The sequence below is a fragment of the Vanessa atalanta genome, chromosome 11 (genome assembly GCF_905147765.1).
Source record: "Vanessa atalanta chromosome 11, ilVanAtal1.2, whole genome shotgun sequence".
Classification (NCBI taxonomy): Eukaryota; Metazoa; Arthropoda; class Insecta; order Lepidoptera; family Nymphalidae; genus Vanessa; species Vanessa atalanta.
Window position 1 is genome coordinate 12,409,802 of NC_061881.1, and position 24,669 is coordinate 12,434,470.

Below are 24,669 nucleotides of genomic sequence, written 5' to 3' on the forward strand. Positions count from 1 at the left end.
CAAGATGAAAAAGTATATAATAATGACAACTTCCTGCGACTTTCCAGGCGGTTTGGTCCTTTCTAAGTCTTCGTAAGATATTTTTTTGTTATATATGTTACTGTAAAAGGTGGTTACGGTAAATCTATAGATTTTCCAGTTAAACCTATGAACTAGGATTCGAAATTTACCATCATTCACTTGGTAAATCTTAGGATTTACATGTTAGGTTAGATTAGGTTGGAATGGTAAAAGTCCGAAAAAGTCGTCCCTTTATAATAAATACATTTACCAACTCATGTTGGTAAATCTTAGGTTTTACTGGAAAATCTTAAGATTTATCTTAGTTCGAGCTTTTACAGTAACATATATACGGATACGGATACAAAAAACTGGTTTAGTTTTTCGTTGAGGTACACCTTTATTTAGATTAAGCCGCGCAAACTCATATTTAGTCCTCTAGGCACTAATTAACAATTATTGACGTATTTAAATAATAAAAAAGACGAATTAAGATTGAATTATGCGAAATTGTCTCGACCGGTCCGAGAATCAAGAAAAAGATTAGAGTTGATAAATTTTAATGAATGCCTTTTCATCTCAATTCAATTAGAATCTTTTGATGGCAAAGGACAATTTTAAGTGAGATGTTTCCTTATTTACAATCGAAGCGCCTGTTACTTTTCTGACGCTAAGTTGCGTAATTATGTTATTGCTTTTAAGAATTGAATAAAATCTTTATTAACGATCGTTATTGTTATTATTAATGTGACCAAACTTTTTTATTGCTATTAAATGATTTTACAATAAACTTAGATTAGAATACGATAACTATACTACAATAATATTCGATTGATATTATGAAATTTCCAAAATAACTTTATTTAATAATCGAATCAGATATTAATAAAAAAATAGATTCGATAATTATGATTATTTTTTTTTTAAATTTATTTATACCTAATTGTTAGAGTCATTCGTACATGCAGCTAACATTCAGTCATACACCCATTAAATGAAATTGTAGGTGGGGCTTTTGCAACCTCCACTTCCAACGTGACCGACATATGAGTTACGGATATTCGAGTACACCATAAGTGACACGTGAGTCATGAACTTATAAACTTGAGGGCTAACTTGATAAGTCACGAACATTTGAAATAAGAACATATTTATTGGTACATCAAACGATCCACGTGAATCTATGTATATTACCCGCTGGCTTAAAATAAAATAATTTAACATTTATCAAAATTCAATCACTTGTCAAAAATTGTATATTAATTTAAATTTTAAGTTGTAATTATGGTTGAGAGCACAAAAAATATAAGAATACTTTGTACTGTATGTATCAATTGAAAGAAACATAGGTATCACCCACTCATATCTTTCCACCAGAAAACATCAATCAAACTCAAAAATATAGTTCATCAAAACATCTCGCATGCACTTTTGATTTGCTATTTTACAAGATAAATTCTTAAAACTACCAGTAGTACTGATGAAAGGATATTCTTCCGTCCATATACTTCGGTAGAAAATTTAAATGATCCTTACATCGACGAAAATGATATCGACCTGTTACGGAATCGGCTAACGCGGTTATAAATTGGATTACCTTTGTATTTTAGTATATTTTAAAACTTCATTTCTCTTTTAATTTACTTATGTAATGAAATGAATAATAATTAAATTTAAATTAAATAATTATGTAATAAAATACAATATTGAGATTCTTCCGAGAAACAGAAAGAAACTCAGTAATTACTCTTTTTCATCAATTATAATTATAAATGTAATAATCGTACTTTGTACTGTTGTGTTCAAGATTAAAGGCTGAGTGATAATGTAATTACAGACACCAGAAACATAAATAGTTAAACATCTTAACGATGCTCTTACATACAAATTACCTTGAAGCATTTAAACGAAAAACATTCCCATCAATGTTTTCTGGAAATATTGAGGGAATACATAAAATTGTTTAAATTGTGCGTATTTTCCCAAATGGAATTGAAACGCCTTACATTTGCAAGAATATATCTTCCGAGCTTATGTTAATTGATTTATTTATTTGTGCCAAGCGTGTTTACTTTGTCGAATTCAAGGTTTCTTGGATTGAATACGTTTGGGTATTGTAATTACCCCCATTATCCCTGAGATAGCTTTTGTTACATCCTACCTCAACCTTGGACCAAGAAGGTCAGTAGTGTTTGTCTGATTTGGTTAGTATTGAAAGTCATTTATCTGGATCAGGTCAGCCAATTGAATAATTTCAGATATAGCTAATAATACGCCATTAACATATGAGGTTCAGTATATATATTTAAATAAATATGCCTCAGAAATCAGTACATTGTTAATCACTTAACTATTGTTTTTCGAGGGTAAGTTTACCTTATTTAAAAATGATCAATTCGACTCGAAAACTGAGATATTTAGTTTATTAAAATGTTTCAGTTTTGGCCTTTCACTAATAGAAAATATAAAAAAGATAATAGTATTCTATTTTCTAAATATCCAGCTTTCCATAGACAAACTATGTATGTTAATGTCCATTATTTGAGTAAAGAAACCTTGAGAAACCTAGACCAAACAGAATATAAGGATAATTTTGTCATATACTAATAATTTTCTCATATAAATCAAAGCGATGTCATTGACATCGCTCAGCTGTGCCCGGAATATGAAATGGGGCAGAATGCAAGCGAGATAAATCTTGTCTAATGTGACTTGTGATGTATTACCAGAAATATTTAATTCGTATTCCTTGTAACATGTCGTGGCGTGTATTAATATCCTCTACAGTTCACTTTTTCAATTATTTATCTGTGATGGATTATTGTTAAAATTTGGTAAAGTTTTATTTTATAAAATGTAAAATTAATCTCAAGACTCGGTCCTCATTCTCATTACGAAACAAAGATCTCAAACTGATCGTTAAGCTATTATTTCTTCATTTTTACTTAAGATACGTAGAAGTATAAATAACGACAATTTTGAAAGAGTCGATCCATTGCTGGTTAAAGATGAAAACGTACAGTGCGTTTTTAATAACAAACCGAGAAATGCAGTGCACATTAGGAAATAAATGTCTCCTCTAAATTTCAAGTTTCTATGTGCGTTGATAGACAGTAATTTAAAGATTGCCTTATATATAGATGACATATTTAATTCAATTAAAATATATTTATTTAGAAAATAAATCACATTTATTTATCAATCAACAAACATACACCATGCACACATTTCAGATATAATTTAATGATGATGGACAGCGATCAAGGGCGCGTGTTTCACGATGGGCACTATTGGTGCGTGTTTTATGACGGGTACAATGGGTGCGGCGTGCACGATGGGCGCAGCGTGCACGATTGGTGCGTGGTGTACGATGGGCGCGTGGTGTACGATTGGCGCATGGTGCACAACCGCGGAGTGGGATACCGCGGCCACGGGATGAGCGACAACCGGATGAGCGATCGGCACAATTGGCGCGATCACGCCTGCGTATGCGACCGCAATGGTTGCGAGGAAGACTGTCTGTAGAAAAAATATTACTTATGTAAAACACTAGTAATAATAAACTTCTACTAATGAGATACAAATTTACCCCAAAATAGCTGAATGTATATTCAAAATTGCAAATAATGACACTTTTAAAATAAATTAAGGATTTCAGTTGACATAGTTACTTTACGGTATTCTCGGTTTAATATTTTGTGAGAATGACAGTCATTTTGCGTAAAAAGTATATTGGCTATATGACAACTGTTTCTAATAGTTGCATTACGATGTATGTCAAATATTATCTGATTTAATTTGACCAAGTAAGACGAAGTATAATTTGAAGTATTTCATTAAATTTGATACTTATCAACTCAAAATAAACGAAGGTGATTAGCATACATACATTTAAGTATGTAAAAACAAGTTAGTTGAAATATCTACATTGGATCTGGATTAAAATATAACTGATAATTTCATAACTAACTTTAAAAAGTATGCGTCACATATTTATTGTTAAAATAATAATGAATCTATTATTATTTTATATATGAAATAAAATTACGATAAAGTAAAATAAAAAGTCAATAATAATAGTCGTAATAAAGTATCGACGTTCAACTTACCAGTTTAAGCATTTTGTATTGTTTATCAAAAGCAACTGTGCCGCCGAAGTGAGTCGACTGTGTGTATAGATCGCTTAGGTTTTAGTCCTTTTATAGGTCCTAGACTGTATTCTCTAGGCTAAATACCTACTTGTAATAAATCCTTACACCGTTGTTAAGCAACTTGCAACCTGAGTGTGGGACTGAAAACACTTTATACAGCCTGATCATATTTAAACGATATATATATTTTATTACATTTAATAAACTAAATTTATTTTATTTTTGTTGACTATATTTCGTATATATTTTTTAATTTAGTATATGTTATAGCATATCGAATATCATCATCATTGACTGTAAGATGTATAAGAGGATATTTAAAAGCACACTATGTCAAATTATTATGATTTTTGAAATATGTTCAATCTTTTACTTTATAATTTTTGATTGATTTCATATTTTAATCAGAAGCTATCAAAAATCATATCATGCTTAATTACAAGTAATAATAATAATTCGATCAATTAAATTTCATAGCAAAACAGTATTAAAATGTTATTTAGATTTATATAAAAATCTTAGTAAAAAGGCTTTCGATAGTATAGCAAAAAGTTAGTATTGAAAAAAAATAAGCCTTATACAATCGTAGTAATTCAATCGACCCTCGTGCCTTCTTACAATGGCTTACTCAACCATACCCTATATTAAACACATTCGTATTTGACGGTGGAATAATTGATGAATACGTGATACTAAGACGGGAGCAAGTATACCGCAAGCTTTACATAACGCAATCAAGCTGTGACTATTCAGCTGTACAGCCATGCAAAGCTGGGGCGGGTCGATAGTGTATACATGAATATCGTATTTTGTGCAAAGGTTCATTCGCCCGGTTAAATCTTCTTATCGTAAATACGTTTTAGTCTGACGATGTATCAGCACGTCAAATGCAAAAAAATATGTTATTGATGTTGCCTTTAAGAAAAAATCTATATTTAAACTATAAAAAAAAACAATATTTAGAACAAGAATATATTAAAAATAAATATAATTTATCTAATATTTTTTAACTAATGCATTTAATGCACGCAATTGTAACAATTGTTAAATAAAGCACGTTGTATACACAGAGACGATTTGGTCCGAGATCGAATCGCATTGGTTTGAAAGTTAATGGTTTTCCTATTTTTATATAGGTATGTCCTATTCAATTATAATTTTATTGAAATGTTCTTATATTTTTAATAATCGTTAAATATACTATATCGTTAAAAAAAACATTGAGAGCAATATTGACGAAAATTTTATTAACCAGAACACAATTCAAAGAATTTATAATGAACACGCTGTATAAACTAACTTAAAAGAATAAGTCAATTCTAAGATCAGATCGTCGTACAAATAAATAGTTACCGATAGACATTACCGTCGCCTTCTCCGAGGTTAGGTCTGTTAATGATAGTATAGCTAAAGTTACTTTCAATCCAATTTGTACCGAAATGCAGGAAAACTACCGATTCTGTTGATCATTTATTATTATTTTCTTGTTTATCCCAGTTTTTGATTTTGAAAAATATTTTGGCTGTATTTTATTCCTTGGGAAGTTATCTGATGAATTAATATACCACCATTATATACAAGAATTGAGAAGGTCAAGATCGCTTTGTGTCTGGTACGGAGAAATGAGGATTCCGTCGTAACCACCATTGAGTTTTCTTATGCTTTTAAATCAAAGAGTAAAGTTAGAGTAGCCACCAATTTGCGCAAGCCAGACAAGCAATAGAAGTATCCGCGCGACTTTAGTGCGATTTGACCAAACTAAACTACCTTTTTCATAAAAGAAGAGGGTGATCTTCAATGCTTCTTACTTATACGTGGGTAGTTGGGCGCTTAAATGCTGTCAAAATACCCGTGTATTGATTTAAGTTATTCTACTTTGCTGGATACATATACGTTAAAATCACGAAACAAATGCTAGCACTTTATCATGAATAGGGTTGCCATTTTGTGGGTCTCATCTCTTTTATCTCAACATAAAAATAAACTAAATACGAAGATTTTAATAAAATTCCTAACAAGGTTACGTGGTGTTACAAGTTAGCAGTAATTATCTCTTAGTAGTCTCAGAGCCTTCACCTTGCATAGTTCATCTTATTAAGATCAAGTCAGGAAGTCAGGAATTGACTGTTCCACATAGATGGTCATTGTGACCTTATTGCCTTAGTATATTTTTACACCCAATGTCGTTGATTATCTTTTTATTTATATATTTTTAGAAGGTAGACGGAAAAATTAGCTCGGTGGTAAAAGCTCATCTTTGACCATAGACAAAGGCACTGAGAAGTATAAGCCCCTAACACTACTAATGCGCAGCCATCCGTCAGATATAAGATGTTTCATTATAAGAGCCCGTAATCAAACTAACCTTATGGCTCACTGATAGCTTTTGTTATACGAAGTAATAACTTCAATAAATCCACCAAAATGCAAAAGTTTCTACACTTAAAAACCCAATTTTTTTTTTCATCTCTGACAATTCGGAATCTGGAATAGCCATCAAAGCAATTAAATTTTTGTAATGTAACACTGTCGTTGTAAGAATTGTTAATCTTTCCTTACATCACCTATGCGCTACCAACCTTGAGAGCTAATATGTTAAGTATCTTGTGCCAGTAGCTGTATTGGCTTATTCACTATTTAAGCCGTATTGTTGTTTGGTAGCAGAATATATGACATATGGATGACCTACCCGGATAGGCCCAAACGCAAAGTAAAATCTTAACAACTTACACAACTCTTAAACTTTAACTTAAACCAATTGTTTAAAACTTTGTTAAGTTATCAAAATGTATTAGTATTCGATATTTTAATACAATTATTTATAAATAAAAATACAATATACGATAAGCTGGACGATACATCATCACTACAAGAAAACCCAATGAAATGTCAATGAACATAATACTTGATGTAAGCTATGAATTTTATTCTATTTAATATATTTTATTAGACGTATTATGTATCAATTCTAACCTTTTGCACTCCTTCTTTGTATTATCAACATATATATATCAACTAATATTTCTTACTTCAATAAAATTATATAATATGCTTAAAATAGCATTCATCGGAAAATCTAGGAAAGATCAGTGTTAAGGCTGTTAGAACATAATTAAAGTGTGGTGGAGTTATAAAATTATCTCTAACTTATGGATAATTATCCTCATTTTAATAATGATTTAAAAAATATACAAAAATAGAAACGTTTTACCATTTAAGATTAATGATAAGGATTTGAGTGCCTTATTATTTTTTGTTAATTATTTTATCTCAGATTTTTAATTAACTGTTTTGACTAAAATACTAATAAAAAAAAAAAAAAAATATGATGATTCGGTGATTGTAACTTTAGAGTATTAAAAATGTATTTTTTTTACATAAGATAAAATAATAGCAATTTTTATCTTTTTGGTTGATTTATTATTTGAAAATCGAATATCAATAGAACTTTTAATAACACACAACACACAAGTTTCTATATATAATAATTAAGGTCACTTAAAGCGTGCTGCCGTTGAAATTTATGTACACGATAAAATTCATAACATCAATTGCTTAATTAATAATGACTTACGTCCTTTTTGCTCTATATAAATAAAGTGGTAAATATTTTCAGCGAATCTTTACAATTTTCCAACGGTTTAACTGCTATTTTACGCCTCGTTTAATTGTGTTAAACGCACTGGCTAGGCAACTGTGTCACTTATAGCCGCAAAAAAAGTTAGAATGGGTTAGATATTGAACGATATATTGTAGACCTTGTCTTTAATCAATCCATGATTGAGACAAAAAAAGCTATATTGTTAGGCTATGTTTCCACTAATTTTGTGTATATGTGTTGGAAAATTGGCCGTAGAGCTTTGCATATTCTACCACTAAACAGCAAAGCTTAGTTTTGTTGTGCTCTTGTTTGAAGAGTGAGTGAGAGTTACAAGGACATATCCTTTTAGTTCCTAAGATTGAAGGTGCCTTGGTGATGTAAGGAATGGTTAATATTTCTTACAGCGCCAATGTCTTAGGGCCACTTACTATCCAAATCAAAATCTCCTTTAATTGAAGTATTTTTTTATAAGTACTTTTGAATCGTCATTTTACATAACGCTAGTAAACGTAAAGCTACCACTGTTTCGGAATGTAGATTTTACCGAGAAAAACCGGCAAGAAACTCAGTAGTTTCTCCCCCTTTATTAAAAATACAAAATTCTGTCAGTTAAACACAATTATTATGTACAGATCAAGGGTCACTTTCGCTCGTCCGTTAATAGATATAAATTTTAACTATACTTATATATACAATATACATACACGTATACGTAAGCACAAATACATATATTAAGGTAGATGCTTTGAGGTAGGATAGTGGCCGATAAAACATGGACAGATGGACCACGCTGCTCCAATGCAGTTTGTTGACACATGTGAAAGAATATCATTGAAATTAGACACATGAAAATTTTCTCATGATGTTTGCCTTCACCGCTGAGCATTAAATTTATTATAGACACAAATTAAGTACAAGAAAATTCAGTGTTGTTTTCCGAAAGCATTAGTTAACATTCACGTGTCCTAACCCCTGGGCCATCTCGGCTCTTATTTAATATTCAGTCCTTGAAACCAACTAAAACAAAATATCGAATATTATTTAATGTATATTTATACTCGTATACACTTGTTGTAAATTTTAGAAGCAACAGTTTACGAAACCGCTATGCAGAAGTGGTAAATCTCAAAATTTGATTTGAAAGCATTCCATTAGACAGCGTGTACTTGCCTAATTGTTTGAGGGCATCGAACTTTTGCGTCTAACGGTCTAAATGCGTTTCAGATGTTGACAGGGATCCTAGGGTATGATCACACTGAAATATTATCATGATGTCTGTCTTAACGCAATCAGTTACTTGAAAACTTCTTATGTCTATAGATAATATTGTGATATATTAGGAATTATTAACGTCACTAATGCACAGTCAGCCATCCTGTGATGAGAGTCATCTCGTTTCTGATACTTTATAATGGATAACTTAGTGTAAGCTAGAGTAAGTATAACCCAACAATTATATATTCGATCACCAAACAGCAATGTTTAGAATTGCTGTGTTCCAGTTTGGAAGGTGAGTGAGCCAAACACTACTGGCATAAGAGACATAACATCTTAGTTCCCAAAGTTCGTTATATGAAAAATGATAAATATTTTTTATCTATGGGCATGATGTGAATCATTTGATATATGACATAAAAAGGCGTTGGCGTGGATAAAACCGGTCATGAGTAAATTGAAAAATTAAATTATACACTTGTAAGGAGCCTAGATGGCCCAGTGGTTAGAACGCGTGCATCTTAACCGATGATTTCGGGTTCCATCCCAGGCAGGCACCACTGAAATTTCATGTGCTTAATTTGTGTTTATAATTCATCTCGTGCTCGGCGGTGAAGGAAAACATCGTGAGGAAACCTGCATGTGTCTAATTTCAACGAAATTCTACCACATGTGTATTCCGCCAACCCGCATTGGAGCAGCGTGGTGGAATATGCTCCAAACCTTCTCCTCAAAGGGAGAGGAGGCCTTTATCCCAGCAGTGGGACATTTACGGGCTGCTAATGCTAATGCTAATGCTTGTAATAACTAATTTCGAATCACATATTATATATTAAGACGTATAGTTTATTTCATTTATCAAAGTCTTGGGCATGTGAATATAAAGTAACTAAATTTGTCGTATGTGAATAAAGCTTTATCGTATTCAAATGGATCCTTTCCCGAATGCAACTGTACCGTTAACAATCTCTGAATGGTGGTTAGGTATTAGTAGCTATATATTTATTTTGTTAATGTAATTATTTGTCTGTATAACATACATATATATTTAAATTGAAATATTTGTATAAACATATGTTCATTTATTAATAGACAAGCTTTAACGACTTTATACAGCAGTATTTTCAACTAACCATAGACAATAGTAAAGGATTAATAGATACCATCACTATAAACACATTGACCGTCATCATCATCGTCACCATCATAATCATTGGCATCGTCATAAATTGTATAAATATTAAACACAGCTATGCCTCAGCAGAAAAAAGGACCTATTTGTCAAATTTTCACCTGGTAAAGTTTTTACAAATACATAGAATATATAAACAAGAAATAAGTTCAGTTTTTTGGCTTTTCATTTGCTTATTTGAAACTACTAATATTTCATATCAACATATAACTTTATGTTAATAATTAAGAACTACATAAAATACTTACTGTATCTTAATACGGAAACTAATTCGAAGTGTTCACGTTATTTTAATGTTGAAAAGTTTAATAACATTTTGAACTGGAATTAGTTACTTATTTACAGCTCTGAATTTTACTCGTTCGGATGAATGGACGACACAAAGTGAATCTGTAAATAGAACGCTTCCGCATTCATTCTGACTCTGTGAACTAATTTAACTTTTATCCTTTCACAATTATAACCGGGTAATTATTTACACAGGACTGGATTTAGGGATGGATACACTGGGCTTAAGTCACGAGGTCTACTTAAGAGAGGGGACTCTACAAAGGCTTTTGAGAACTGATAGTCATTGAAAGAAATATAGAGTTTCGTTTAAATAATATGCCGTCATTTATATGCATCACGCCACTTGCCATTTCGGCATATGAGTCATTCTTACTTCCAAGATACTTGAATAAATGTTTAACATCAAAAAAATTCTGTATAAATACTGTTCTGTAAAAAGAAACTCGATACTCACTGCAGAGCATGGACATGAAACGTCAGAATTTTTGACTGAATTGAAACGGGAATTGTATTAAATAAATAAACGCATCAACACGGCGTATCACTGTGTGTCGATCGAAATTTAACGAGTGAGATATGAAAATAATTGTTACAGAATCGCGCTGTTGATACGTATACCAATTTAATTTTAGTTTTCATTTCGTTCAAAAATAATTCAGGTGATTCCAATTTCGTTGCCTCCAGGCGTATAAATCTTCAAATCGAACCCTGTATTACGAAAACTGTACGATGCCGAAATTCTTGTATTCAAATCAATTACAAATATAAAGATCACCTCTTCTGTAAATAAAAGTTGAACATACTTAGAATGGACTACTAGTTTCAATTAAAATGTTTTTTTAAATCCAACTGGTAATACCTGAGTTTAATACGTACAAACAAACAAACAATACTTTATCATATAACCTATTTTCGTTTCCTTTATGTCCTTTATGTATTTAAGTCTTCATATAAATGGGTAATAACTAAGCAGTTCATCACTATTTTCTCCTCTATCTGTCAACCGATTTTTGTTTGTTTGATGTTTGATGTTATTAATAAAAAAAAATTGAATAGAAAAAATATTATTGTTATTTCTTTTAAAAATGAGATAAATAGAACACAACTTTTCTTAACACTAATTTTATATAGGTATTAAATAAAACAAAGTATCTAAATATGGGTCGAATTTTGACCGTCATAAGCATATAAAATAAAGTTTTCACGCTCATTATAATATGTAAGAAAAAAAAAACTAAATTATTTAACACTTTTATTAACCATGTACATGATAGTGGGATTTTAATTTATAATGTACCACGGGACTGTGGACGATCGGCACCGTGTGTACTTGGTGGTATGTGTGTACGGGGACACTGTGCACCACTGGTACTGGATGTACATAGGGATGGTGGATCACAGGGCTGTGTACAAGTGGCGCTGAGTGCACCGAGAAGTGAAGTCCAGGTGACGGCGCTGCCAATGCTAAGGAAATTGTGACGAGAATCTGTAAATAAAATAAATAAATAAATTTTACTTGCTTAAAAAAATAATTAGTTTTAAATGGATATGATTGTGTGTTTGATTGCATGTTACTAAATTACTCAATGTGTCAATATTTATTTAAATAATAAGTAAATAAAACACACACAAAGTGATCCATTACGACATAGGGTACTTTCGTAATTATTAATATATTCTATGTATTATCACAGTGTTTATATTACACAAGTATACTAATACTCATAAAAAAATCAAAATATACTTTATTCAAGTAGACTTTTACAACTTTTGAATCTTCATTAACAAAATATATTACGTAAAGCTACCACCGGTTCGGAATGTAGATTCGACCGAGAAGAACCGGCAAGAAATTCAGTAGTTACTCTTTTTCAACATCTCAAAATACAGTCATGTCAGTTAAATATATGTATGTATGTAGTAATACTATGCCAGAAAAATTTACACGATTTCCAATAATTTACAATAAACTGTGCAAAATCGGTTCAATCGCAATCGATTCGTAAACGTATAGAATGCCACTACCCGGACTGTATAAAAAAATATATATATTAGAGATAGCTTTTGAACACGTAGAGACTCATTCTGGTATTGCCTGAAATTACTGACTTAAATTTTAATATAAATTCAATTAAAACAAATTTTAATTTACTGAAGTAAACTCTTACACTCACTATTGAAACGTCTTATTATTACGAAGATTCTATTCATTGTAAATCTACCATTGGTTAATTAGCACCACGTAGGACGTTTTATAAAGTTAAATGAGGACTTATTTTAAATTAACATAGATTTTTTTTATAATAAAAAAATGAAATCTGCTATTTAAGTTTTCTACGTAGTCATAATATTATATTCTTAGTGTTTTTTTCTCAGATTTTAAATTCATTTAAGGATAAAAATTACTATTTAAAGCTTGTAATAGTTTTAAAAAATGATTTGTCTCATTCTCTGAAAATATTTTATTTGAGATAAGTATAAATTCTTGACCGAATTTTTGCTCACGGCGGTCAATCTCAAAGTCTAGACATCAGAGTTGGAGATATTATATTGTAAGTGTGTGCGTAAACACAGATTCGCTTTCTATTCCCTGATTGTTATCTGATAGGAGGGCGATTCTACACGACCGGAAGATCAGGTTCAGGACTGACGGCTTTAATTGCTTTCCTTGGCACAGAATATGTTAAAACTCTTTACTCAGGGTTGTTATTGTAAAATACAGCTTAAATATATTTTTTTTATTTTTTTTTATTTATGATATCGGTAGATGGACGAGCAAATGGGCCACCTGATGGTAAGTGGTCACCACCGCCCATAGACAATGGCGTTGTAAGAAATATTAACCATTCCTTACATCACCATTGCGCCACCAACCTTGGGAACTAAGATGTTACGTCCCTTGTGCCTGTAGTTACACTGCCTCACTCACCCTTCAAACTGGAACACAACAATACTAAGTACTGCTGTTTGGCGGTAGAATATCTGATAACCTACCCAGATGGGCTTGCTCAAAGCCCTACCACCAAGTAATGAAATAATAAATTGAAAAACTTAAAATTCATTAGTCTTAGTCGGTATTCGAACCCAGGTTTCAGCATAGTTTATTTTAGTTACTTCCACAGTATGACGTCCTAGCATTCTACTCTGGGTAGGTATATACTATGTGTATTATGAACAAGCAAAAGCTGGCTTACGAATGTTACCGAGATAGGGTTAAGAATCATTTTGTTGAGCAATGTTTACGATTTTACAAAAGGATCCCGGAAAATTAAAAAAAATATATATGGAATATATATTAAGGAACAGTTGTTTGGTAAAGGATATTATTAAAACTAATTACTTTTTAGATAATAACACACATTGGGAAACGCGATCGCCTTAAGGCCTTTTCGAACAGCAATAAAAAGTTACATAGAAAACACATTTGTTAAAAAAAATAATGTAAAAAACAGAAAAGTCCCGTTGAGTTTTTTTTGCCTTATTTCTGGTCTGAGGACTTTCCGAACCGGTAGACTTTTTTCTTAACAATCGATATATTGAATAAAAAATTTTCCTTTGACTTTTATAAGCTAGGCTTTTTTGGACGTCGCTGTAAATCATTACCTATCTTAGAGACCGATAATATATTTTACACATAGAGTTAAAACAATTGTAATGTGCTCTATATTAATAGGGAAAAATATTAATTATTACTGTGAAAATTATTACTGTGAATATAAAGTGAAATCTTTGACTTACGATGAAAAGATGTCGCGACATCTTGAAGGGTCAGCTTCGTTTAAGCATGCTAGGTGCAAACGAGTTATATATACTGCCCTTATTTTTTTAAAACATAGAGTTGCGAAAACGTGATGCATTTTATGTTTACCATAGACCTACAAACTAAAAGAAATGGATACTGTAAATAATAATTATTATTATTTTTTTATTATGTGTCGTCATATTATTTTATTTTATAATACTTTCTGTTCATTTAAATGTATGTTTTTCTCCAATATTTAACTAATCACGTGATGATTTCGCCGCAATTGTTTGCTCCGTGTGCAATCATTTTACAAACTGTTAAACTAAAATAGAATATTATGACTCTAATATAAATGCAATCATTAAATTAAATTTATCAAAATATATTTGTTAGAAGCACGGCCGTAGATTTCCCACAGGTAAAGATCATATGATAAGTAGCGAATAAGGCTGTGTTTACAACTATTTTTTTGAAATGGAAACTTATATTTAAAAAAAATACCCACCATAACGAATTCTAATATAAAATGTATTGTTTATTTATTATTTTTCTCATATAATACATCGATATACATAGTTTGTTAATTAGCATAACAATAAAATAAAAATACCCAACATAACAGAGGGTCTTATCGCTTAGTGGCGATTTCTTTGAGACAACATTTGTGTTTGTAAATTGAAACTCACCCTGGTGATATATTTTTTTATATACATATATGTACAGGATAGTCATAATAAACAGTCATTATACCAAATGTACACAATACACAGGCAATAACATTGAGTTCAGCTCACTATGACGTCACTTACTATTACAAATAAATACGGATATCAAAGCAATTGGCAATAATTGTTTATGTAAAAGGATAAATAGTATAACATAATTAATTCATTATTTGTTTATTACCTTATAATATTAGGTTTCGTAAGCGATGAATGATTAATTTTATTGATTGTTCTTGTACGCTTTATCGGATTTCGAATACATGTAATATATTTGCAATTACTGATATTCAAATGTTTATGATGTAGTTAGTACGGTATAGTATACCTAGTATATACATATATATATATATATTATCATATGCATATTGTATAATTAAATTTTAATTCGGCTTTTTAAATTAAGTAAGAAACTATTTCTACTGTCAGTATTAAAAATCAACATATTATTTTTTATTAAATAGTTTCGCGAATAGGAAAATTACCCGCCTGGTGGTGATCACCATCGCCCATAGACATCGATGTTGTTTATTAGAAATATTAATCATTTCTTACATCGTCAATGCACCGCCGACCTTGGGAACTAAGATGTGATGTTCCTTACGCCTTACGTGAGCGGTGGTGGTCTAAATGGGCCACATGGGTCGAATAGAAAAAACAGATTTCAATCAGACTGTTTGGGCAATTGACGCCTCAGTGTTACGCTTAATTGTAATCGTGCTAGCTTGAGACGAGGTATATTTATTTTAAATTCCATATTATTCGATTGCTGAAGTGATCCTAGACCTGAGTCCTTTCCTAAGTGTAATATTTTAAGTATACGTTTATAATCATATCCTTAAATTTGAAAATACTGTATAAAATAACCGGCCTAGCCTATGTACTTTTCCATGACTCAAACTATGTCCAAAACGAATTTCGTAGATAGCATTTTTAGCGTGAAGAGGTAACAGACGGACCTACTTTCGAATTTGTAATCGTATAGATTATATTAAAACCTTCTCCGAAATGCGCTCCGCTTTTTAGTATAAGTTTTCTATGTACTGGTTAAATAATATCAGTGTGACATTACAAAAAAAAATGTCCACCTTTATTTATAAAGAATTCGTTTTAGCTTAACTTGATATATTTGACATAAAAAAAAAATCAAGTACACAACAACTACCACTTTCATCCCTGCTTATTACGTCAAATAATGTTTAACGTCAAATTGACGTTTATATTAAATTAATCAACAGTAAGAGATTATATCAGCGATCTAAGACAAGATAGAGTTATGGTGTCACACGCTAAAGTCAATGTCAGATAAGGTTAACGGGAATGCGGTCACGATCGCGTTTACTAAATTGACATTTCATTTTATAACTGGTAATATTGATTAAACTAATGCATAGATATGTCATCGTTATAAAGTAAATTTATTTATTGCAATATTGATTTAGTGAGTGCACTTTGAAATACATACCGTATTTACTTCAAATTGTGACGTAAACAATTTTTATCAATATATATATATATATATATATATATATATATATATATATTTGGACAATTAATGAATCGAATAGTTGGCAATAATGTTTGATGGCTGATTTACTTATAAGAGCGGGTCATCCCGAATGGAGTTGTAAGTGTCATGGCAACGCGAGTCGTTATGTTTTGACAGGCGATTCGAATGCGATGGTTGCTTGCAAACCCATTTGCTCTTAATCGAGATGAATTATTGTAATCCTTTGATATTATTGTGGTGTACGATTATTGAATCAATTAATACAGTGATTAGACGATATTAAATACGTTTTATTTTGTAAATATCTCCATCGCACGCCCACATAGTCTTACAAATGTCGGATCAATCCCCGAACCCAACTGTTCGGCATCCTGCTTCTCTGACATAGTTGTGTAAGAAATTTATAAGGAAAAATTCATTAAATTATATAGTGGAACTTGGGTTAGCGACATATTATACGGTGTAATTCCCTAGTTTGGGGGCTCGGAATTTCTTACAATGTAATACTGAGTTTCACCAATAAATATTTATCATTGTTATTCTATGTAATATAATATCGAACCGTACAACGAATAAGATTGCTCTTATTGTTGTATGTTACAAAGGATTTGTTTACATACTGTGTGTTTATACCAGTAGCATTGTACCTTAATATAATTAAACATTGTTTTCTAACCTAAATTCGTGTATCGATATACTTATGGCAGGAAAATACCGGAATGCCGTGAGATGCATTACCGTCTTTATCATAGGGCACATGAGGCACGTGCCCTGGGCCCCCATCCTGAGAGGGTCCTAAAGAACCAACAATTTACCAAATTAAACCAAAAAATATCTAGCAAAAGGGCCCCAAATTCATGGGTGCCCAAGGGCCCCAGCATAGCTTGAGACGGCTCTGGTGAGATGTAGCATCTGAGCTCTCTCCGTCGGCTACCTTTCCATCGGATTACGGAAATGAGATTGTAAAGAGTGAACTGTACTTGTGCATACCTTAATCTATCGAGGATAAAATCATCATGAACATATTATCATCTTAATTATGTTGAATTAGAAATATTATGATTTAACGATAAATAATTACAAATGGTTTGAACCGTTTAATAGTTTCTTAGACTAATCCTTATTCGCCATTTACTCTATACTGTTACAAGGTGTTTACACGTATCTATATATGAACAAAACTATTTATATCTGTAATAATGTCAAAGACAAGGTCCAATTCGTTTCATTTATGGTAATCGATAATGATACATAGTTAAATTACGCCTACCACTTTGTGGATAAATTTATACGTATAAAAATATTTGCTTTAATTTTGTTTCAGGCGCTAACTACAAGCTTACGCATACAAAATACATATTCATAATATTTTATCTCCAATTGAATTGACTTTATAATGTTTATACTTGTATATATGTTTTAAATTGTAAAATCAAATAGAACATTCTTGTATATAGGCTAACCACATCATTAATTAATTAAATATGTTATATGAATATATAGTTACCAAAAGCTTGTAGCTAGGATTCGTTGATTTAGTAGATATAAATAAAAAAAATGTGATTAATTAAAAAAAAAAGCTATCTAATTTTATTGTAAGAGAAGAGTAACTATCGACGGTAAATTAAAATTTATTGTATATACGTAAAATTGGAAGTTATAATTGAGAAGTGCTTGATTATTACTGAATTGGATAAAATATTACAATTGATGTCAAAGTAATTAATTTTAAAAGATATGAATTAATATGGGACTTAAACATATCGAATACCAAAGAGACATAATGTTGTAGCATATACATATAATAGCGCGCAACTTTTCACTGTAATTGAAACCATTGGGATACTTAATATATAGGTCAGGAATATTTTACAATCCCAAGGGAATCTCTAATCAGGCTCGGTTAGTTTGCCCAATAACCTAAATTCTGCAGGATTAGAATTCTAGGTCAGATGAAATCTAGACTTTGAGAGAAACAAATAAAGATACGAACACACTTAAAAATATTTATTTATTCATGAATAGACTTAAAAATACTGATATACTGTACTGTTATATTAAGTATAATTATTACAAATGTTTTTTTATAAATTGTTAAATGGTAACACTAAGCTTACTGGAATAAGCGGAAGCGTAAGTAACGAAACATTGCAGTTGATGGAAAGCAATCAATGTAAAAGTGTAAAATAAATAAGAACATAGAGTTTCATTGTTGAAATAATATATGTCTTTTAATTACTATTATAATATAGTGTAGACGCCTCGTACTCATAAGGGTGGCAAAGAGGGGGCATGACGGCATACGATAGTATTACGCCGTTCCCCATCATGGCACACAAGTCGGTCTTAAACCCAGAGCACACCAGTAGAGGTTTAACATCAAAAAGGCGAAGTAACATAAAATCAACAAGTAACCATAACGATAGATTATTATGTAACAATACAGAGTTATTAAAACATAGATAATTCTTTATTAAGCAATGTAATATGTCAAATATAAATAAGCAAAAACTCGACGTAAGAGTTAATTAAGTAATATAGCTAATTACTTGCCTCTGCTAACATATAAGTTTATGTTAGTATGTATCTTATGCATTTACATTAAATTTATTAACATAATAATTGATAACATCAAGTGCTTGAATATATGCAAATATGATTTAAAATAGTTACTGTATAAATCTTGACCACGTGGAATGGTGGCTAGAATGCTAGCAGCATTTCCCCGTTGAATCGCAATACCGATCCTCTGGGCTAAAAACGAACCAGCCCTCCTGTCACCATTGGAGGCAATAAAGCGAGGCGTTATACTTTTGATGAAGCCTTTTGCACCACTACTCCAAGGCCAAATGTTTTGTCAGCAAATGGGATAAAGAATACGCATGTACATTGGTTCAGTCACAAGGCATAATATATAATATGTTTATGGTTGACACTTGGAAGTCAGTTGTACAAGATTTTTGTAACATTAATCACACCATTAGGTCAAAGATTTAATCGATGTTATTCATATTGAGGTTCTGATTGAACCTTATTCTTTTTATTAATCTGCGCACGTTCAATTCGCAATAAATCTTAAGCGCCATTGTTACTTTTTAAGCAGTAAAGGTGTATGCAGTAGATAAGGGGGGTGATAAAGCCCCACGTGCGATACGGCCAAAGGGGTGTGCAATATTGGCGCTGGATGGATGATCGGTGTGTGGTGTATGATCGGTGTGTGGATCTTGAGAAGCGGCGTATGATGGAACCACAGTCCATAGTGTGCGTGATGTACGGGAGCTGCATTCGCTGCCGACAAAAGTGCCAAAATAGCCACCTGTTAAAATACATGAGAAATAAGTAAAGTTTTATAGAAATAATTATTATAATAGCAAAGTTAAGAGGTCGGTACTTCCTCTGTTGATCTTTGTACTTAATATTCATCTAATTTCAACATATAGTTATATAGAAATAATCATGTGCTGATGCAATGTACTGGGCAATTGGGCTGATGGTAACGGTCACCGCCGCCGATAGAATTTGGCGTTGTGAGAAATATTTAACATTAGCTACAACGGTAATGCACGAACCCGTTATGTCCGTTCTTTGTGTCTGTCGTTACATACATAGAATTATAACATAGAATTATAAACACAAATTAAGCACATGAAAATTCAGTGGCGCTTCCCTGGGTTTGAACCTGCACTCATCGGTTAAGATGTACGCGTTCTAACCACTGAGCCATCTTGGCTAACTAGACCATCTTGGCTCTAAACACGGAACGCTCTAAACGCAGAACAAAACAATACTGAGTATTATTGTTTGCCGGTAGAATATGTCCTGGTATCTAGCCACGCGTGCATACACATAGCCCTACCTACGTACAAAGAAAATATTATTCTTATATATAAATATATATAGAATTATAGATACATGTTCTCTTATAAATAAATAGATAGATTTACTTACCAAGCGATACATTTTTGATGTCGTAAAAATTATTCGACTGATAAAATTAACGGATTTTCCTCCAATTTATATTCACGCTGGAACATTCGTAAATTTTATCTCTACACCCCAAATGGTAAGGTATGGCTTTTGAATTAACGTGGACTGTGTCACGTCAAGCATTTCGTTTCGAATTTAAGGGCCTTTCCACACTAGCGACTTGAAAATACAGTATTATTAATACGTAATTGTCGAAAACAAAATAATTGATATATTTTAGTGTGAGTTGCCTTTAAATTACTTGAGTTTATTTTTTAACATTTTATGAAGGAAGACTAGCTACAGATTACAGAAATAAATCATTTAACACTAAATTATTACTAGCAGATACGTAATATATCAACAAATCAGATTTTATACTTTAAACGACAGATAAAAATCAAAATGTATTCGCTTTTTTAAAAAAGGTATCATTAGATATTATGAGGTGATATGGAATTTAAGGTATTTTTATAATTTTAAAACGTCTTAGTCTGAAACCATGCAGCTTACTCTGTTTTAAGTGGAGATCTCAATCCATCAACGGTAGATTGTTAAAGAAAAATATTATTTATATCGTCACAAAATAAGTTTCTCTCATCATCACATTTAAAAAAAGAATATCCTTAAATATATTGTTCAACCAGTTGTTTTTAAATAACCTAACCTTATGATTTCATTAACAAGTTTTAAATCGACTTAATTCCGCAAGTCTTATAATATCAGTCGTACAGTGTGACATAAGCCTTTATTTTTCCGTGTATCACACCACAATCCAATAAAGGTATGATGTATACTTTTCTTAATTAAAATGCGACGGAAAATTTTATACAAATGGTGTTTTCACCTAGATTCATTTGACGTGACGTTTTATGTATAAATATAATCATGATTCATGTACATACGTGCACGAAAATGTTGATAAACTTGCAGATAAATGAAAGTAGGTTGTGAATGTCCCGCAGCTGGGATAAGTTACTTTTTAAGGTTCAACGATTATACCATCACTCTACTCCAATGCCAGTATCTGTCGTCTGTATAATATCTGTGCGTGAATAGTCTATACTATATTCCGATCAAAAAAGGAGAAAAGCGAAATAAACAACATTTGACAGTAAAATTGACGCGATATCATTGGTCGAGAGTTCGATTAATCTATGATATTCACTATGGATTTGCGAAAAAAATGGCTTTTTGTACGTCAGCGAAACTGTTATCGGATTTTTGGAAGTAAAATTAAAATAGAAATAAGTAGTTAAGTGTAATTGTGTTGTATTATAAATAAAGATATATTAATCATAAACTCTTAGTAGTGCACAATATAGCTGAGTTATTAGCCAATTGCATGAAATTTAAAGTTAAGGTAAATTTAAGGTTTGTTTATATTTTTTCCTACTTCCATTGGATTAGGCTATTTATACTATTACTAAAAAATCTTATATACTATATTTCTTATTTCAAAGTATGAAAAGATTAATGATATAGTCGCATAGACCCAGGAAAGTCGCGAGCGAAAAAATATATATTATATCTGGTTATAAGGAAAGGAAAGCTATAACCCGCTATGGTTATAGCTTTCCTCAAGAGATTCACCCTTAAATTAACCAACATTCTATAGGCACGGTTTACGTAAACATCGAATCAGTAGAAATGTAATCAATTAATTATATCCTTTGAGGGAATAGTTAACATACTCATATATGACGTGTTGGATTTTTACCAATATTTTAATGACATTTTATTACTTAACTATGCTGGCTTCTAAATTAAACTCTTTAGACTCATTTAAAAAAAAAAAAAGTGTAACTGTTAAAAAATAATAATCCTTACTACTTAAAAAAAAAATTATGTGTGGATGTTTGATACTCTTTCACGCAAAAACTACTAAATGGATTTTAATGAAACTTTACAATAAAATAGATTATACATCAGAATAACACAAAGGCTATAATTTATAAAGATATAGAGTGAATAATACCTGGAAACCAACACGGAGAACGTGAGCGAAACTCCGGTTTTTTATCTTATTTTTTTATATTTTAATAAAAATAAATAATCAACAATTAAAAATGATTATTTATATTGTACGATTTGACGTCTGGAGTGATCAGACATTTAAATTAACAGCGAATTAAAATATTTCTAATTAACGTTTAATAAATGAAATCATTGTATAAATATTCGTAGTTCGATTTAATTTGTTATTTTTATAATTGTATTTTACTCCGAGCAATCGTTACGCCAAGCCGTATACGGAGAAAAATCATGTTCGACTTCTTCGAAGTGTTGTTAACGTATTTATTAATTAATTACACTTGAATCGCAATTAGAAGGTATATTTGTAGATTTATTCAGTCTCTGATTATATTTTCTATGAGGTATTTATTTATTTAATGAAGAATATTGTTCTGTTGATTACGATTTGACAATAAAAAAATAAGCTGTTATCGTGCGGAATGAAAGAAAATATCTCGGAGGTAATCAGTTTATTCTAAGGTATCGTTTATAAAAGATATATCACATTTAATGGAGAGCCACGACTGGGATAGCCTTGATGGCGGAGTGATGGACGACAGAGCTGCTGTGAGCGACCGCGGAAGGAGCGGTCTTGACAACAACAGGGGCAACAGCGTGGACGACTGGTGCAGCGTGGACCACTGGGGTAGCGTGGACGATTGGGGCAGCGTGGACAACTGGGGCATGGACCACGGGGGTAGCGTGAACAACAGCGGTCTTCACAACAGGAACAGCAGCGACCACTGGGGTGTGGACGGCGTGGACAGCGTGTACGACGGGAGATCCATGGTTGACGAGTTGGCTGCTCTTAGTGATGGTAGTCTTGGAGCCGATGACTGGTACTGCGGCATGGACTACTGGAGCGGCGTGGACAACGGGGGCAGCGTGGACCGCAGCGACTACTGGGGTCGCATGAGACAGCAGAAGTCCAGGAGCGGGAGCGGCAGCAGCGCAGGCGAGGAAAGCAACGAAAGCTACCTGTGAAATAAATGAAGTTATATTTAATCTGAATAAAATACATTCCTTATAGCTTTGTGAACTAAATCTGTTTGAACTTGTTTTCGAACAGATACAACTAGAAATATGACAATACATTCTTGAATTCAAAAGAACACTAAACTTGGAAGTATTCGTAATAGTTGAATTGAATCGTTTTCTAACATTTATTTGATAGGTATTGAACTTTCTATGTATGGGAAATGCGAAACAATATTTCGTTTTACTGAAATTTGTTCGAATATATATTATATATATATATCTTATGTAAGTTTAAATATAAGCGATTTGTAATTTTAAGTCATATTTATCTACCTTGAACCCATTTTCTTGATTTGGGTTAAGATAGTATCTGTGTTTTTGCGACATTGAAGAATTAATGTTTTAAATATATTTATAAAATATTTACACGATCAACTAATTATTAGAGATTATTGCCGAAAGAATAAAGTTGAAATAAATACTAAAAATAAGCCGAACATATATCGATAAAAGTTCCGAATTTGCCCAAATTTTTGGCAACACTTTTGAAACACAAAATGTTATATACGTATATAAGTTGAAAACAATTCTGATTAAAGCTCCAATAACCCAAGTTTTGATCCAACCCCTTTAGTCAAAATTTAACTTACGAATCTCTGCATGTTGGTGATTTGGGGTTTTGTTGTTTGGTAGATTGGTGTTTTCAAGTCAAGCTTGCCGAATTATCTAACAACCGTACCGCTGGACGCCGTATTTATACCGCCGAAATTCTACAATGCTTGCAGGCCGCGTACTTGAAATTAAATCGCCTGAGGTTATACAGTACGAGCTTTAATGGATAAGGCATTTAGTAAGATTGTTGCTACGGTATAAAAAAATATAATTTTTATAAAATTGTGCGGAGGTACTTGATTTTTTGGTGCGACTATAATATATAAATTTTAATAAATAAAAGTTCATTTCGACGATAAAATTACCTTTTATCTTGTACAAAAATTGTAAGATTGAATCTCGAATCAAACAGTTGCTTTGTATATTTAAGAATACTACTGTCGTTTATGTAGCATATTGACATAGGGAGGTTTTAATTCAGCATCCGACTCAGTTGCTTCTGATCAATATACGTATAATCATTATCTATACTACTCCGACCCTTGTTATTACTAACGTGATGTTATACAGACCCTCAAATTAATCTAGTAGATCCTGAAATTAGCGCCTAAAACGAACTAACAAAATCTTCAATTTTATATATAAATAATTATTAGTTAATTTTTTACCG

At 31.6% G+C, this 24,669-nt stretch overlaps 3 protein-coding genes across 3 annotated transcripts in view; 1 reads left to right on the forward strand and 2 right to left on the reverse strand.

The window, feature by feature from the left end:
* Positions 1–24,669, forward strand: part of LOC125067436 (neuropeptide SIFamide receptor-like) — a 143,538-nt gene that overhangs the window by 74,558 nt on the left and 44,311 nt on the right. The gene's annotated exons all lie outside the window — the stretch shown is intronic.
* Positions 3,219–4,175, reverse strand: LOC125067440 (A-kinase anchor protein 14). The gene is made up of 2 exons (XM_047676053.1): positions 4,110–4,175; positions 3,219–3,519 (listed from the first exon to the last, which is right to left on the reverse strand). The coding sequence occupies exons 1-2, from the start codon at positions 4,119–4,121 to the stop codon at positions 3,241–3,243; spliced, it is 291 nt and encodes a 96-aa protein (XP_047532009.1). The 5' UTR covers positions 4,122–4,175; the 3' UTR covers positions 3,219–3,240.
* Positions 22,877–24,083, reverse strand: LOC125067438 (cuticle protein LPCP-23-like). The gene is made up of 2 exons (XM_047676051.1): positions 24,038–24,083; positions 22,877–23,387 (listed from the first exon to the last, which is right to left on the reverse strand). Exons 1-2 carry the CDS (start codon positions 24,047–24,049, stop codon positions 22,917–22,919), a joined length of 483 nt encoding a protein of 160 aa, XP_047532007.1. The 5' UTR covers positions 24,050–24,083; the 3' UTR covers positions 22,877–22,916.